Consider the following 17,958-nt stretch of genomic DNA (forward strand, 5'->3'; position numbering starts at 1 on the left):
CAGCCCCAGCCTGCCTTTGCCACTGTGGCTCTTTTCCCTCCTCCATGGATGAGAGACTCCTCCCTAACAGGGTCGCCTGTGCTGACACAGTCTGTTCTAGAGGTGTAGTCTGGGGGCGGCTATGAGGGGTTAAACCAAGACTGAGGCCACAACTGCCATGATGATGTCACATTAACAATCTCCATGTTAGCTGCTATTTTAAGCATTTTCTGTATGTGAAGCTTTTTACCGACCTTCTTTCATTTAATCCTCAGAAGAAGCCCGGGAGAGAGGGGCTGATGTTCTCTCCATCATGCAGTGCCTGAGAGCCCGGGCTCCAGATTCCATTTGCCTGGGCTCCACCGCTTAGTAGCTGTGTAACTTTGGGCAAAGCACTCCGCCTCTTAGGGCTTCCATTTCATCGTAGAAAAAGTGGGGATGATGGCATTCAAGTGCCCTCTCAAAGGATGGTGGTGAGGCCCAAATGAGTTAATACATAAAAAGTGCTCAGAACAGTGTCCAGTATGTGGTCAGTGCCCATACATTTTTAACTGTTACTACAGAAGGAACCAACGTTCAGAGAGAGTTAAACACCTGTTTGGTGTTCGCTCCCAACCTCTTAGCCACCGTGTTATAAATATGGCCATGAACAGCCAGACTGCTTTTATATGTGCACCCAGTGCCCAGCCGTAAAGGGTCTGGGTGCAGTCACTGTGCATGTCCTTCAGGGAAAGGGGCCACAGAAGAAGTGTTTGTGTTGTGTGGAACCATGAGCTCCCCCCGGCCATGGCTACCACCCCGCCAGTGAAAGGCACTGGAGGTATTTTCCACTGACTTGTTTGCCAGGTAAAAAGCATTCAAGATGCAATTCGAGATAAGAAGCAGCGGTTCAACTTCCTTGGGGAGGAGATCAGCCTGAATCCTTCTGTGGGAATCTTCATCACCATGAACCCGGGCTACGCGGGCCGCACGGAGCTGCCTGAGAACCTCAAGGCTCTGTTCAGGTGAGCTTAGCTCTGCTCCTTGTGACGGCCCATAGAGAAGGTTCTTGTATTTCTTCTGAATGTGTATGACATATATGTTAGAGGAAACTTGGAACTTATGGAAAAGTAGATTTGAAAAAGCCACCTGTAATGCCATCACCAGTAAAATTATTTTTTGCTTAATTGTTCTTCGTTTATGCATATTTTAAAGTCACATGTTTATAGTCTACATTTGTGGTCTACACACTGTTTGTTTTTTCATTTCATAGTCTATCGTAATCCTATCAGCATAGTTTCTTCTTTTGTAAGATATTCTCAATAAATCTCATTTGGTGACTGCATTTTATTGTATCAAGTGTATAGTCCACAGTGTAATTAACTAGTCCCCCATAGTTAAATATTAAGACTGTTTCTAACGTTTAAGATACATTTATGCATAATGCTGTAATACACATCTGTGTACATAAGTCTTTTTTTCTGTATGCATGATTATTTTTTTTTGGCCAGCTTCCCAGAAGTGCAATCACTGAGTTAACAGGGAGGAACATTTTTAAGGCTCTTGATGCATGTTGTCAAATTGCTCTCTAAAAAGAGTGGTGCCAAATTACCTTTCTAGTAGCGATGCTTGAGGGCACCTCCTTTATTTTACCTTTGCCACTGGTGGATATTGCCATGCTTTCAAATCATCTTCATTTTGACAAGAAAACACAAATGCATTTCCTAGCAAGGGGCTGGAGTCTCTGGAAAGAGAAATCAGCCCAACAAGGGGAACGCTGAAAGATGCCTCCTGGCTTCTGATTTTCTGCCTACTGAACTGTTGCTTCAGGGAGATAGACTGTGGGAGCTATGACAAAGCTGTTGGTCTCGTCTCCAGACCAAGAGACCCAGTGCTCTCTGTCTGGGGACATGAAAGCCTAGGAGACCACTGGAAAGCTCCCTGTGTCCTTACGTTCCTCACTGTTAAACTGCTCCAGGACGGCAAATTCCTGTATCACGGGAGTGGTGTGGGTGTCTCCTCCTTCAGTCAGGTCCTCACTTTAACCAAGAGCTTGTTGGAATGTCAACAGGTAGTGTAATCTGGGGCCACAGAATACTGTATTGTTTTCTATTTGTTTACACAAAGTGTTTATTAAATAAACCTTATGTTACAAATGATAATGGAGGCGGGTTATCACCCTGATAAGAATTATTCTTTACATTTTTTTCCCTAAATTTAAAGGGAACATATATCCATGGGGAAAAAAATGGGAGGAGAAAAACATTTGTAAAACAATAAATACAAATGTCTAGTTTTACATTTAATTCTCGCAAAAATCATATGAGGTGGATACTGTTGGAATCCACCTTGTACAGTGAGAAAACAGATGGAGTCAGCAAATTGCCTAGGGTAGTAACCCAAGTTACTAGGGTTAGCTAGTAGCCCACTAGAAAGCTGCAGGGCTGAGTTTGAACCCAGGCAGTCTGCCTCCGGACTCTCTGCTTCTCCCCATCCCAGTCCTGTCATCCAGACATAGTCAATGTGACCACTTGGCATTCTTCTCTCCAATAGTGTGTGGGCAGGGTATTCCTTTTTCAAACTTGGGATCAGACCCTATTTAGTTTAGTATCCTGCCTTCATTAGTTAATTTTTTCTCATGTCATTAAATGGTTTTTCTTCTACAGCATTATTTTTCATGGCCACATTGCATTCTATTGTACAAATGCATTTTTCACCTTATTTCAGGTTGCACAATAACTATGAGAATCTAATATTTGGTTGCTTCTTTGAATTTGAATGTAATGTAAAATAATTTAAAGGAAAAACATACTTGAATGAAATGTTTCTGAAAATTTTGTATCAGTGTAGGGAAAATGCCATTAAAGAAATGTAACAACCTTAGGCTCCTATTACATACCTAATAAGTTAATCTTAAAATCATATGTTTCTAGAACCAGAGGAAAAAATCACAGTAAGTCCTTACATCTGGACATAAATCCCCTTCTATATTCTCATATATGCCATTTCGTGAAAAGATGGGTTAGGCATCTACTTTAGACCTCAGCGTTAGATATTTACATTGGTTTGCGAGTAAGTGCAGGAAAAGCCCTGAACAGCTAGGCTTGGGAGAGATACAAGTCTTGAGGAGGAGGAATAGAGAGATTCTCCATTTCTTGTAGACACCAAAAGAGACTCAATTCCTCACCCTTAGCCTCTAATGTGTTCTAGACAACTTGCTTTACTAATCTGTGCCTTGTGCAAGGTGCACTGGACTCAAGTGACAAGACTTGAGTTGTAGCCCCAGCTCTGCCCCTGTCTGCTAACACCACGTATCCCCTTGGGTGGGAGAGCTCACTTCCTTTGTCTTTAGTTAAGTCATCTTTAAATTTTGAAAGCCTTAGATGAAATCATTGCTGAGGTCTAAGTTTTACACTCACAGATGCCTCTGTCCGTGATCTCAGCCAGTGTCTCTTGCTGACAAGCTCCCCTTCGACTGTGTGGTTGGGAAACTGCCTCACCCCTCTTTCTCCCTGTACACAGGCCTTGTGCGATGGTCGTTCCAGACTTCGAGTTGATCTGTGAAATCATGCTGGTGGCGGAAGGATTCATCGAAGCCCGGTTGTTAGCCATAAAGTTTATTACCCTTTACCAGCTGTGCAAAGAGCTTCTCTCCAAACAGGTACACTCCTTAGTTAGACTGGACGACCAATTGTGTGATTACCCCGGCTCTGGATGGGCTCTGGGGCTAAGGTATTAGGGAAATCCATTAGAGCTTTCTTACAGAAAGCCCCTGTGACCATAAACGTATCGAAGCGCTGAGCACTTCTACAATAAAGATTTGTGTCCTCTTTTATAGCCTAGCATTTAAAAAAAATTATTTGACCAGAGAACTCTGTTTTTTAATAGAATATTTAGCAACACCTCATAGATCAGCGGTATACCATTAGAAACCCTGCCACAGCTAACGAGAACTCTTAGAGGGAATGGTCTTTACCTGAAGGGACATGAGATGGGGACAGGGTTGGGGAGAGAGATAGGCATTAAGGAGCCCCTTGCACGTCATTGCTACTTGTCCTTAAATGTGGCTTCTGCCTAGGGCAGTTCCCTCACAGGAATAGCACCTTAAAACATGGCTGAGAATCTCCAAGGTTTATGCCTTGGATGAAGAATTTCTTTGGGGGCAAGGACAGCCAATCCAGCTACCCTAGGCTGTTTCCAATGAGTTTCTCTTCCCTTTGGGGTTCTCTTACTTGGATCACCTCTGCTGCCATGATACAGGTTCTCTCAGCCCTGCGAAATCTGTTGAAGACAGGTTTTAAAAACCCTCTCCTGTTTCTTCATACTCCCCAGGCCCCTTTCTCATTGTATCCTCTCTCTAGGTTCTCTACCACTCTTTACTTCCAGGCCAGTGACTTACTTTCAGGACTCTATCCCAGACCTCTCCTTTGAACTCTAATCCTGTGTATTCAGTAGTCTACACCCATGCTCCCCTTGAGTGTCTAAAATGTTCCTTCAGCTCAGCTTCTAAAGCTCATCTTCGTGCCAGGCCCCACCCCAAGCCCACTTCTCCTACGTTCTTTGCTTCAGTACGCAGAACCATTTACTCACTCATTAATTCTGGAAGCCTGGGAGTTATCCGTGACACTTTCTTCTTCCTCAGCCTTCCATCTAATCATTAAGGAACTGTTCTTCATTCTACCCTCTGGATATTTCTCAGCTACAGCTCATTTGCTTTCCATACTTGCTGCTACCACTTTGGTTCCAAGCACCCATATCTCTTGCTTAAACTATTGGAACCCCCTCTCTGACTAGTTTCTCCACCTCTACTCTGGTTCCTCTACTCCATTCTTTAGCCACTAGCTAGAGCGATCATTTAAAAATGCTCCTCACTCCTCTTGGGATAAAGACTGATAGCCTTAACACTCTCTGTGAAAGACTGTGGGAGTCTATCTCCTGCCTCCTTCCACCACTTAGTTCATAGTCCTCTTCATATTGTGCTGTGCTGCACCTACGCTGGTCTTCTTTGAGTTCATTGTGCAATGAAGACAAAGGACATGATGGCTGTACCCAGGCTAAGGATCAGACTCGCTGAGCAAACAATATTAAAGAAGACCTGAGGGAGTAGAATTCAGTCAAGCACAGATGAAAAAGAAGTGCAGTCCAGGTCAGAAGGAAAAGGATGTCCACACGTTCAGGGGAGGGAAGACAGTCAATTTCAGGCATCGCCGCCATAGCCACCATCTTCGCTGCACGCTGAATTGCCCTTTGTGGCATGTATCACAGCTCTAATTAAACAACAATCTGCTGTGAAGCAAGTAGCAGAGCTGGGACTTGAACCTAGGTCTGTCTGAGTTCAGACTCTGCACTCTGAACCTCACACTGCACCACTTACCCCACCATGCTGCTCTGACACCTGGTCCAGCAGTATGGTCCACTCTCCAATGGAATCTACCATCAGAACTTGTGACCGTGGGTTCTGTCTTTGACAACATTTATAAGGAACTATTTTTATAAGAAACTACTTTTCTTAGAGAGTTTGAAGAACTTCAAGGTGGAGCATGTAAGCTCAAGGTACATTTTAGACACACAGGGAGAGTGGGGGTGTAGACCATTGAATGCACAGAATTAGAGTTCAAAAAAGAGGTCTGGGATAGAGTCGTGAAAATAAGTCACTGGCCTGGAAGTCAATAGTGATAGAGAACCTAGAGAGAGGATACGATGAGAAAGGGGCCTGGGGAGTATGAAGAAACAGGAGAGGGTTTTTTATCCATCTTGGAGCTCAAACTGTCTCTAAGAGCTGACAAGCCTCCCTTCCATCCTCTGAATGCACAAGGAGTAGTCAGATAAGTTTGGACATCGTTCTGTTTAGTCTCCCTGACCCCAAGCCCCCATTTGTTCGGTGTCATCCCCGCCAGAAAAGTAGCTAATGCTAGACCAGGAACTAGGATCCCATGATCATGACCTTCTATGTCATTAATCCTTTCCTATGCCTCTGCCTTGGCCTCAGAAGTAAACTAACACTGACGTGATGATACCTGTAATTTTGCAGACGCTAGCTTGAGCGTATGGTGTTCTGCATCCCAGCAACTCTAGTCTAACCCGTGCTGCCTTCCTGCAGGATCACTATGACTGGGGACTGCGGGCCATCAAGTCTGTGCTGGTGGTGGCAGGATCCCTGAAACGAGGAGACCCCGACCGGCCTGAGGACCAAGTCCTAATGCGTTCTTTGCGAGACTTCAACATCCCCAAGATTGTGACTGATGACATGCCAGTGTTCATGGGCCTGATTGGGGACCTCTTTCCCACCCTGGATGTCCCTCGGAGGAGAGACCCCAACTTTGAAGCTTTGGTTAGGAAGGCGGTAGTGGATCTGAAGCTTCAGGCTGAGGACAACTTTGTGCTCAAGGTACATGGGATTTTCCCTCCCAAGATTTCTTTGTCTCTTAATCCTTTGCTTGGACAATGGGTTACACTTTGGCCTTAATCCAAAGGGTTGCTTTAGGTGTACAGATATTTATCTACTTTGTAATAACTTGATTCATTTCATTGCTCTTTATTGGGGAACCCACAATGTGGAATGCGTGGTAGGGATACTAAAGAAAGATGGAGAGGGGCCAGCCTGGTGGTACAGCAGTTAAGTTTGCACGTTCCACTTTGGTGGCCCGGGGTTTGCCGATTCAGATCCTGCGTGTGGACATGGCACCGCGTGGCAAGCCATGCTGTGGTAGGCATCCCACATATAAAGTAGAGGAAAATGGCCACAGATGTTAGCTCAGGGCCAGTCTTCCTCAGCAAAAAAGAGGAGGATTAGCAGCAGATGTTAGCTCAGGGCTAATCTTCCTCAAAAAAGAAAAAAAGAAAAAAAAAGATGGAGCCCCTCTCATCAGGGAGCTCACGATCTAATAAGAAGAATAAGACACAGTCTGCTCCGCTACAGCATGTGTTCCTTTCATGCGAATTACTTCAGACACGATTATAAAGGAATGATAGTGGTATAAAGTGGAAGCCATGTTGGTTCCTGTGCATTTTTCTGAGCTTGTAATGTTTTGGAGCAGTCAAGGGCAGGCTTTCTTACAATAAAAAAAGAGCCTTAGGGTGGTCGGCAGAATAATGCCTCCTTCCAAAGATGCCCACATCCTAACCCATGGAGCCTGTGAGTATGTTCTGTTACATAGCAAGGGGGGGATTGAGGCTGCAGATGGAACTAAGGTTGCCAATCAGCTGACTCTGAGATGGATAATGATCCTGGGTTATCCAGGTGGCCCAGTGTGATCACAACGATCTTAGTAAGTGAATTAGAAGGAGGCAGGAGAGTCAGAGTCAGAGCAACACCATAGGAGAAAGACTCAACCAGCCATTGCTGGCTTTCAAGATGGAGGAAGGGGCCATGAGCCCAGGAATGCAGGCAGCCTCTAGAAACTGGAAAAGGCAAGAAAACAGATTCTCCCCTAGAGCTTCCAGAAGAAACCTACCTTGTCAACACCTTGATTTTAGCCCAGAGAGACCCATTTTGGACTTCTGCCCACCAAAACTATAAGATAATCAGATTGCGTTACTGGAAGCCATCAAGTTTGCAGTAATTTGTTACACCAGCCATGGGAAAGAAACAGATTTAGCAATAAATACAGACCTTAAGAAAACACCCTGAAACTTTAGGTCAAGTATATCTAGTTTCATGGCTGTAGGAACCATGGTGGTTTGTACTGTTTTCTGAGGAGGCTCAGGGCAAGTGAAGACATTTCCCCTTGTGTTAAAACAATGAATTAATGAAGAACACCCCATCTAGATGGAATCTTTAGTTGTAGTTAAAATGGTCCTTACTAAGGGGCTGGCCCCATGGCAGAGTGGTAAAAGTTCCACATGCTCTGCTTCAGTGGCCTGGGTTTGCAGGTTCGGATCTCAGGCACAGACCTACTCTACTCACCAGCCATGCTGTGGAGGCCTCCCACATACATAAAATAGAGGAAGAAAAGAAAAGGTCCTTACCAGAAGTGAATATGTCTGTGACCTAACACTTGAAAAGGGAAGCACAGGGCCCCAGATTCAAGGCTACAAAGGACTGACCAACATGAGGCAAGGTGTAAATTCTCCAGGGACTTAACTGTGCTGGCATTCTTATTGGGATTAGGATGCATTGGTGGGTTTGTAGGGCTCTACAAACAAACATAAAGATACAAAGTTCTGTACATTTTGAGTGGTCTGCCCCAATCCCATTTTTCCCTAAGTCTGTTGTTTTTCCTGAACAGTTTTGCAGAAGGTAACGTTTTCAGGATGCATACGTGTTGTTACAGGAGGAGTGCCTGCACACAAATAACTATGCCTTGGAGCAGGTTGTGACAAGTGCCACAAAAGAGGGTTCTGGGTTACAGGGGCATGGATAGAATTTTTTTTCCCTGTACAATAATATCTTTAGGAATCACGTGAACATCACTTTAGAGTTCACGAGTGGTTTTACATCTGGTATCACCTTGGAACCCCCACCACCCCTGAGGCCAATGACACAGATGCGTCACTTCATAGTTGAGGAAACTGGAATGCTGTTACTTCTCCAAGATTTTGCACTAGGCTGCTTCACGGGACAGAACACGCTCCCCCGTGAGGACCTTATAGCCCTGGGGGGCAGCGTACTCCTACTCCACTCCAGGAGGTGTTTCTAACACGCAATACTTTCATTGGTAGAGATTAAGTCCTGGCTACATATAAATAGAATTGCAAGTCGGTGTCTGCTTTCACTTCTGAGATTACATTTTACAGAAGAAAGCAAAGCATCACCTGGCCCTTTGCAGCTGTGCTTGTTTTTGCCAGTCAGCCCATCCCCACTCCCAGCCTCTGTCCTCTCAAGTTCATGGATAGACTTTGTAAAGGTAGAGATGGGCAGGAGGGCCTTCCAGGTGGAGAGAAAGGGTCAGCAAAAGGGTAGATAGGGAAACAGAGAGGTTGTAAAGCAGCAAGTCCAGTATTTCTAGAGAAAAAGTTATTGAGGTGGGGGTCAGGGGCCAGTGATCAATAGGACTCAAATGATAACATGGGACCGTGATATAGAAGGCCTTGAATGCCAGATGGAGGAATCTTCTCTTGAAGAGTCTGATCCTAAGAGGCGCCCCACCCCAGAGATGAGTTAAACCCAATGAGGCTTCTAAGATGCAGTGCATGGGGGCTGATGTCTTAGAACCAAACAGTCCCATCTTTCCAGACTCTGGGAGTCTGCTGAGGAGCATGACCCTCCTGCCCTGTCCTCTGTATTTCTTTCCTACTCAGAATCTTTGTCTTCCTTTCTATTTGTTTGTTGGTTGGCCCACATTCTTCTTTTTTTCTCCTCTGCTTTTTCATAACTGCTTTCTGGATAAGACAGATGCTCTCCTTAAAGACTCTTGGAACAGATGATGTTTTCTGCCCACTTTTCATCTGCACTGTCCACTTAAACTTCTGAAAGTTAATTAATCCAAACCCCCTAGTGGGGCTCTGGTCTGAGATGGCATCCTGAGATCCGTTAAAAGTGATGATATAAATTTACTTTTTAAGGAAAAAGAATCAAACCATAGAAGTGTGGAAACTGAAAAGTGTAGATTTCTGGAAAGACGGAAAGAGGATGAAAACAAGTTGACAGATTAGGCAGAGCAGGGGGGCTGCAGGCCGGAATCCATGTAGAAAGGGCTTCTGGGGTAGAGGGGCGAGGAGGCAGCCAGCCTGCCATCAGAGCCCCGGCGAAGCTCTGGGCTTAGAATTGGAAGTTAAGGAGAGCAGGGGTGAGAAAGAACTGAAAACAGTCAGAGGGGGGATCATTAAGTCTGTTTAGCCCATAATTTGGCAACTTGGCTCCCCACACTCTTCTGCCAGCTCCCCATTCTAGTCCCCAGTTCCCAAGAATGCAGACCATGTGCAGCCAGGCATTTAGCACACAGCCAAGAAGAAGAGTCTAAGGGATTTAATAAACTCTTTGAGGAAAACTCTTGGGGTATTAATGTCCCCCCTTTTAAGCCCTTACCTTCTGTTTGGGGCCCCTGAAGGCCAACCGTCTGCTCACTTGCCCACAAGTGAAAGGACAAAGAAAAGGCGGAGATCTGACCATGTGCACAGAGCTGCCGCTCCATCCTCCCACCCTGGAAAGAGACCCACCCATCCAGCAGACGGAAGAAAGAACTCTTAGAGAATTGTAGAAAACCTTTTGGAATAAATAATTGTATCATTGATGACACAAAATTCAGTCAGAGGATTGGAAAATAAAGTCAAGGAAATCTTCTAGGATGAAAATATATGCATGTATGTGTATAATAAAATATAATATATATGATACACACTCACACACAAAGAGATAGAAAGCACAAGAGGCAAGATGACTTATAGAGGATCAATCTAGCATGATGCCAATGGAGATTCTAGAAAGAAAGAACAGAGGGAACTTGCTAGAGCTGAAGACACGTGTCCAGATTGGATGGGCTCAGTCGGTACTGAATGGGGTGGATTTAAATGGACTTATACAAAGACATATCATATGCAATTTCAGAATTTAAAAGACGAGAAAAAAATTAAAGTTTCCTGGTTGGGTGACAGAGTGGCATGGTAATACAGGTGACCCAGGGAAGGGATGAAATTCAGGATGACATCTGAACTTCTCCTTAGCAACATTGGGTACTAGAGGACAAGAAAACCATTGCTTCAAAGTTCTGAGGGGAAATTATTTCAGGATTAGAATTCTATACCAACCAAATTATCAAGATATTTTCAAAGAGTCATAAGTTTTCCTTTGTATGCAACCTGTTTGAATAAGTTACTTAAGGACATACTGCAGCAAAATGAGGATGAAAAGCAGTAAAAATGTCATGAGATTCAAAAAAATCGGGAATCAAAACAGAATCCTGGAATGATAGCTTAGCTGTCGGTAGACCTAGAAAGCAATCAATTCCTATTAGAGCAGGAAGTCTGTGGTCTCCAAGAAAAAGGATTTCAAAACTGGAGATATTCAAAGCAAGAACAGATTAACAAGATGAAAGTTCTGATATGTTTTGTTCAACTTCTAAGTTATGGGAACTAAGGCTTATGTCCTTTCTCTTAACAAAGAGAACAGAAAGCAATTAAAAACATCAAGAGAAAGAAATCATGGTCTAAATTTTTTTTTAAGTAAATATGACCTGATATTGATCAGTTATGGAGTGTAAGAAAAGAGTGTCCATTTGACCTTGGATTGGTGCTTAGAATATCCTCTGCAAGTCACGACACCAGGCCCATAGAGAACACAATATATTCCAGGTAACTACTTTCTTCTGTAGTGAAAAATATCTACAATCATAAAAATGTAAGCCACTATTGGTCTCCAACTCTTAGAATCATGGAAAATAGAAAATTTCTGAATATAAATATAGAACAGAATGTAAATACTATCAAACATGGCAATGTAAAAGTATAATGTATCTGAAAGAAGATAGGAGATACACAGAAAAAGGAAAGACAGAAGGAAGGGTGGGGATACTCATATATTTATCTTACAAAAGATACTGTCAAAAGTTAATGGATTCATAACAGTCAGAGAGTAGAAACAGATAAACAAATGTGGTATACCTATACAATGGAATTTTATTCAGCTATAAAGAGTATTGAAGAACTGGTACATGTTACAGCATGGATGAGCCCTGGAAACATCATAAGCAAAAGAAGTAAGTCACAAAATACCACATATTTCATGAATCTATTTATGTGAAATGTCCAAAATAGGCAAATCTATAGAGTCAGAATGTCTATCAGGGTAACATAGGCTGAAGTACGGGTTGGGGGATATATACGGACTGCTAATGGGTATGGTTTTTCCTTTTGGGGTGATGAAATGTTCTAAAATTTGATAGTGGTGATGGTTGTACAGTTCTGTGCATATGCTAAAAACCATTGGATTGTACACTTTAAAAAGGTGAATTTCATGGTATATAAATTATATCTCCATAAAGCTGTTGAAACAAATAAAAGGAAGTTGATGGAAGTGGAAAGCAATTTTAAGTCTTTCCAGTATCAGGGAATCAGTTGTTCATGAAAAAAACAAAAGATCTAGGCATATAATACAGTCTCCATTCAATGGCCAGAGCACCACCGCCACCACCTCTTCTGTTCCCTCCCCCTCCTCCTCCTCCTCCATTTTTTTTAATGCAGTGACCTCAGGTCAATTTCATGCCTAACATCCTCCAAAAACTTCCTCTATTAGAATAAAATTCCAGCTACCAATCCTGCATATCTAACCCCTGCTTACCTCTTTTTATCTCATCTGATAGCACTCTCCCCTTTTTTCCTGTTCTTCGAGCCCTCCAAACTTGCTGCCGGATGTAAGGGTTTTGCACTCATTGCCACTCTACCTGGAATGCGCTTCCCACTGGTCCTCACAGGGCTGACTCGTCTTCATTCATATATTGGCTTAGATGTCAGCCCCTCGGAGACCCTTCCCAACCACTCTCCTCATCCTTATCTGGGAAGATCCTGCATTAAGGCCCAGAAGAACAGAACAAGAGCCAGGATTGAGACTCTCCTCTGGGTGCTTTTGGATTCTGAATCAGAGAAACAGCAATGGCTTGGGATAGAGAAGAGGAAAATATTGATACTGTGGAAAACAAAACTTAAATTAATATCAATAATTTATCCTACCACAATGGAAGCTAACGATCTTGCTCCCCAAACAGTCATTTATCTGCTACCTTCATAATGAGCTTCACAGTACCCCTGTCCTTCTGATTCCATGGTTGTATGAGTCTAGAATTTTTTTTAATACCCGTGTCACTTAAATTTTTTAAAATATAGGAATTATTATTTATCATTTTAAAAAATGTAGAATAAATAAAATATATGGGGAAAAAACTTTCATTATGCCACTACCCTGTCAATATTTCAGCGCATTTCCTCTTCAGTTCACATCCCTCTGCTATCAAGGATTTTACAGCACAAAATATGAAGAAATCTGATCTACAATTAAGTTCACATGTTGTAGCTCATGACGTACAAGGCCTTTCATGATAGGGCCCATCCAACCTTCCCAATCATCCTTCATATTTTCAGCAAATATTTGTTCAGCACTTGGTATATGCCAGATTCTCTGCTAGACACTGGCAATGAGTGATCAGAAGCCCAGTCCTGCTGCCTTCAAGAGCTGATAATCTAAGAGGAAGACAGAAAAGTAACCATTGCCATATTGATAAGGACTAAGAGGTAGGATGTAGGTATGGGGCACCTACCCCAGACTAAGGGATGCATAGGGCCTGCTGAGGAAGGGAGGAAAAGAATAACTTCTGAACACAAGGCACAGTATGTTGAAAGCATAGACAGGGGAAAGAGCATCATTAAAGAACTCCAAGTAATTGTCTACCTGGAATGTGCATGTTGGAGGATGAGAGATAAGATGGAGGCGTGTTTGGATCAGACTGAAAAAGGGTCTTGTAAACCAGTGTAAGGATTTGGGATTTCATCACCAAAAGCTGTGGAGAACCACTGAAGGGACAGAGTGATAGCAGTGACATGATCAGATTTTCATTCCAGTAAGTGTACTCCTACAACAGGGTGACAAGGTGAGCCTGGAGGCAAGCTAGAACAAGAGTGACGAGACCTTCAATGCCATCATTGTCCCCAAGGGACTCTTTGACTTTAGCCTCATCAAACCATCAGGCCAACCACATAATACTCTGTCACACCACAGGCCTCTTTTCTGCTGTTACGTCTGCCTGGAATATCCTTCCTGTTCTTCTTCTAAGCAAACTCCTACTCATCCCTGAAGCCCCAGTTCAAATGCCTGCTCCTCTGTGAAGCCGTTCTTGTTCCCTTTGTCTTTACAAAATCAATTGTTTCCCCCCCATCTGTTCCCATAGCACTTTACGAATACCTTGACTATAGCACTTATCACCTTACTTTATAATAATTTTCAACTTGACTTGCTTCTCCATCAGACTATGAGATCGTGGAGGGCAGAAGAGTCATCTCTGGATCCCCCTCAATTGGTATACTCTCTAGCACTCAGTTGGTAACTAATAATTATACCCCTGAATGATGAATAAGTGAATAAATGGATCATGTTGCCCCTACACTTAGGACGCCATCACATCTTGAGGTGAATAACCCTTCCTCTGTTGACACCAGGTCTCACTTCAGACGCCAGCTTGTCTCTCCAAAGAGCAGTTGGGATGTAGATAAGCAACAGGTTGGTCTCTCTGCTGAATTTTGTCTCCCCAGGTGGTCCAGCTGGAGGAGCTTCTGGCGGTGCGGCACTCTGTGTTCGTGGTGGGCAGTGCTGGTACCGGCAAGTCTCAGGTGCTGAGGTCCTTGCACAAGACCTATCAGGTCATGAAACGCCGCCCTGTCTGGACTGACCTCAACCCCAAAGCAGTCACAAACGATGAACTCTTTGGCATCATCAATCCAGCCACACGAGAATGGAAGGACGGTGAGCGTGGGATACCCCTAGGATGTCCCGCATTCTCAGAGCCCCTTGGGCAGGCTTGACTGTAGGGGGGTGAACTGCAGAGGAGAGAACACTGGCTTCATCTATTTGGGATGGGAGAAGGAGGTGAAAAGAATCAAAGAAAGGAAGAAACCGATGTCAGCTTAGAAGGGAACCTCAGCCTTCAGATGTTCTCTTTCCTTGGAGACCTCTTCCAGTTGCCCCTTGACAGAGGGCACTTGATGAGGGTAAAGCAAAGCAGGCATTCAGCCATAGTTTAGTGGTTCTGGAGCACAAATCATGGAGTCTCTACCCTGCCTGGCAGTGGGTTTAAGGCATGGGGAGGGTAGGGAAGCACACAGCTCATTCCCAAAGGAGTGGTGCAGTCTAGCATTCCATGGAGGGCACCTCTCCCTGTGAGCACTGTCCCAGGAGTAGTGGAGAAGCTGCTACAGAAGACGGTGCCTGGGCCAGTCCTGGTGATGCTGAAGACATCACTCATCTCAGGAGGGCCCTAGAGCCATGGGCCCCTCTACAGCTATTCAAAGGGTCCCAAACCTGCGTTCACTAACTACAGACCTCAGAGTCACCATCAAAGATTTAAAAATCACAGGTGCAGGTTGGAAAGGGTCTCCTGTCACTAGGAGAGAGCAGAAAAGAAAATACAGAAAACTTTCTATGAGCTGATAGGACCTCGTCTAAAACTTCTGTGGCTTCTGGAATGAGGAAATCTCATCTCCCTCCTAATGTTTCAAAGGCTGATTACATTGGGGTCAAGCTGCCTGGATTCCTCTAATTTAGGGCCTTCGTCAGAGGCCTGGAACAAGGAGATCTAAGGAGCAGCCTCTCTAATTTTTATTTCACTGACAATTAATGAGGCTTAGCATCTTTTCCTTCTTATTGGTCTTAAGACTTGGCTCTTTTGTGATTTTATTTCCCCTTATTATTTTCTTAACAGTTTGTAAGAATTCTTTATATATCAAAGATGTTAACTCTTTGTCTGTTATATGCATCGCTAATGGTTTTTCCCTGTCTACCGTTTGTTATAGACACTTCATGGCACGTTTACCATGCCATGGTAAATTTTTTATCCGTATGAAATTTATTTTTCGGCTTAATATGAAGTAAGGTAGAGAATCAACTTTATTTCCTCCCAGATGGATAATTGAATGTGCCAGCGCCATTTATTATGTAAACCGTCCTTTCCCTCTGATTTAAACACCAGCTTGTCACATATACTGAGATCTGATTCTGGGTTTTCTAGTTTGTTCTATTTATCACATCCAATACTGGTGTCATTTTATTTTGCTTACAATCATTTTATAATGTATTTTAATATCTGATGGGGTAGGTCCTTCCTCAATATTCTTTTGTCATTTTCTTGGCTAGTCTCAGGCACTTCTTATTCCATATTAAATTTAATTTCACACAATATAATTAAAACTTCAAACTCTCTTGGAATTTTAATTAAAGTTTTATTAAATATATACACGAAATTTGGAGAAGTTGACAAAGGAGATATAATAATCATAAATCTGTATTCACTAAACAAGAGAGCTTCCAAGTAAATGGAATATAGCCTTTTAAAATTTTTTAGAAGAACTTGATAAAAATAGAAATATAGTGAGTTATAATAATACACCTTTTTCAAAATTAGACAGGTCCCATAGTGAGAAAAATAAGTATAGATATTAGAGGACCTGGGAAATACATCATCAACGTCAATGTAACACATGACTGTAGAACTTTGCATCTTATAAAGAGAAAATATTCCTTCTTGGCTTGTTCATGGGACGTTTCCAAAAATTAAAAATTTAGTTGGCTACAGAAGAAGCCACGATGAATTCAAAAGTATCAATTTACAGGCCACATTCTCTGATAATAATCCAATAGAATTAAAATCAAATAGTAGGAAAATGACGGAAAATAATTTTACACTTGCAAATCAAGAATTGCTCACTTAACCCCTGGATTAAGGAAAAAATTAAATTGCAACCCCTCTGGGAAGAAATATGAAGAAGAACACTTCATACAAAAACCTATGGGACACAACTGAAGTCTATAAGGAAAACTCTAAACACTCTTTATTACAGAAAGTAGGTTAGAAATAAAGGTAGTCCGTATTCATCCTTAGAAATTAGAGTAATAAACTAAACCTGAAGGAAATTGGGAAGAAGAAACTAATAAAGATAAAAGCTGAAATTAGTGGGAAGGAGCAAAAGAAAATCATAGGAATGTTAAATAAATATAAATATTCTCCTTATAAAGACCAATAAGTCCACTGTGAGCATCATTAATGGGGAAGGGGAAGAGTAAAAATATATAAGATTAGGAATTAGAAAGAATATATGATAGTAGATATAGACAATTAAAATAGAAGAGAACATTTAATTAGATGACATATATTTGAAAAACTAGAGGAAACAGATAGTCCTCTAGCAAAACATATTAACAAAACTTAATAAGAAGTAGAAAAGGGGTAAACTAATGAAAAGGAAAATTTAAAAATCATAGGAGAACAAAAAAAGATAATTCCAAAAAATCAAAAAAGGACACCTCTCAAATAATTTTATGAAGCCAGAATAATCTTGATAACCTTTATGTAGAACCAAAAACAATACCCCAATTTCATTTATTAATATGGATTCAGAATTTCTGAATAAAATATCAGTAAATAAAATCCAACAGTGTCTCAAAAGAATAATACACTTTGACTAAGTAGAATCTACTCCAGGAATGTACGGATAGATCAATTACTTTTTAAGTATTAAAATGAAGGATTTGACAACTTTAAGTAGAAAATCACTTGCTCAATGAATAGATACTAAAAACTCAGTAGCCATTCCTAGTAAAAAAAAACTCTAAGTAAAATAGGAGTAGAAGAAAATCTCTTAAATATAATGAATACTCGTTACATAAAGCCAAAAGGAAAAAGAAGTCATTCTGAGTGATGAGAAACTAAAGCCACCTCCATTAAAATCGGGAATAAGTCAGGGAGACCTATTATTAACATTATTAGTCAGTGTTGCTTGGTAGGGTTCTAGAAAATGCAGCAAGACAAGAAAATGGAATACATGGTATAAATTGGAGGGAAGGAGAAAAATTATTTTGCTGATTATAGAACTTTATACCTAGAAAACTTGAGACATTATTGAAAAATCACTAGAATTAACTAAAAATGGAAATACAGAAAATAAATCTCATTCACAGTAGCAATAAAAACTATGAAATGTTTAGGAATACATCCAGCCAAAGAGATGCAGTGAAAACGCTGCAAAAATTTATTAAGGAACATAAAACAATATTTGAATAAATGAAAAGACATGCCATATTATTGATGAGGAAAGCTTAGTATCATAAAAATAAATTCTATCCAAATTAAGATATAAATTCCTTTTTGTAATGCCAATTAGAATCATTCCGTGCCTTCTCTCAAAGCCTGCGTTTGACAAGATTTACCCGGGCTGCAGGGACAAAGAATGAAAACCTTAGCTAAAAGGTTTTATGTAATTCCATCGTGTCACAGTTCCCTGTTGAAATGATTCACTGGGTCCCTTGTCACTTAAGAAGCTTAGTACTAACAGAGTTTGCTACTGTTGTCCTTAGAAAAAGTCAGA

At 41.9% G+C, this 17,958-nt stretch overlaps 1 protein-coding gene across 11 annotated transcripts in view; it reads left to right on the top strand.

Moving 5' to 3' along the window:
- Positions 1-17,958, top strand: part of DNAH9 (dynein axonemal heavy chain 9) — a 313,704-nt gene that overhangs the window by 117,958 nt on the left and 177,788 nt on the right. For 10 of the 11 annotated variants that reach the window (XR_011523200.1, XR_011523198.1, XR_011523197.1 and 7 more), the window contains 4 exons: positions 826-983; positions 3,481-3,619; positions 6,059-6,346; positions 14,134-14,344. Coding sequence is in view for 6 of the 11 variants with exons in the window: in XM_070561099.1 (XP_070417200.1) it covers positions 826-983; positions 3,481-3,619; positions 6,059-6,346; positions 14,134-14,344 (796 nt within the window). In the remaining 5 variants the exon portion in view is untranslated. Of the gene's footprint in view, positions 1-825; positions 984-3,480; positions 3,620-6,058; positions 6,347-14,133; positions 14,345-17,958 lie in introns of those variants that run through there. The other variant, XM_070561100.1, reaches the window with a different exon arrangement.

This window comes from Equus przewalskii, chromosome 10 (genome assembly GCF_037783145.1).
Source record: "Equus przewalskii isolate Varuska chromosome 10, EquPr2, whole genome shotgun sequence".
NCBI lineage: Eukaryota > Metazoa > Chordata > Mammalia > Perissodactyla > Equidae > Equus > Equus przewalskii.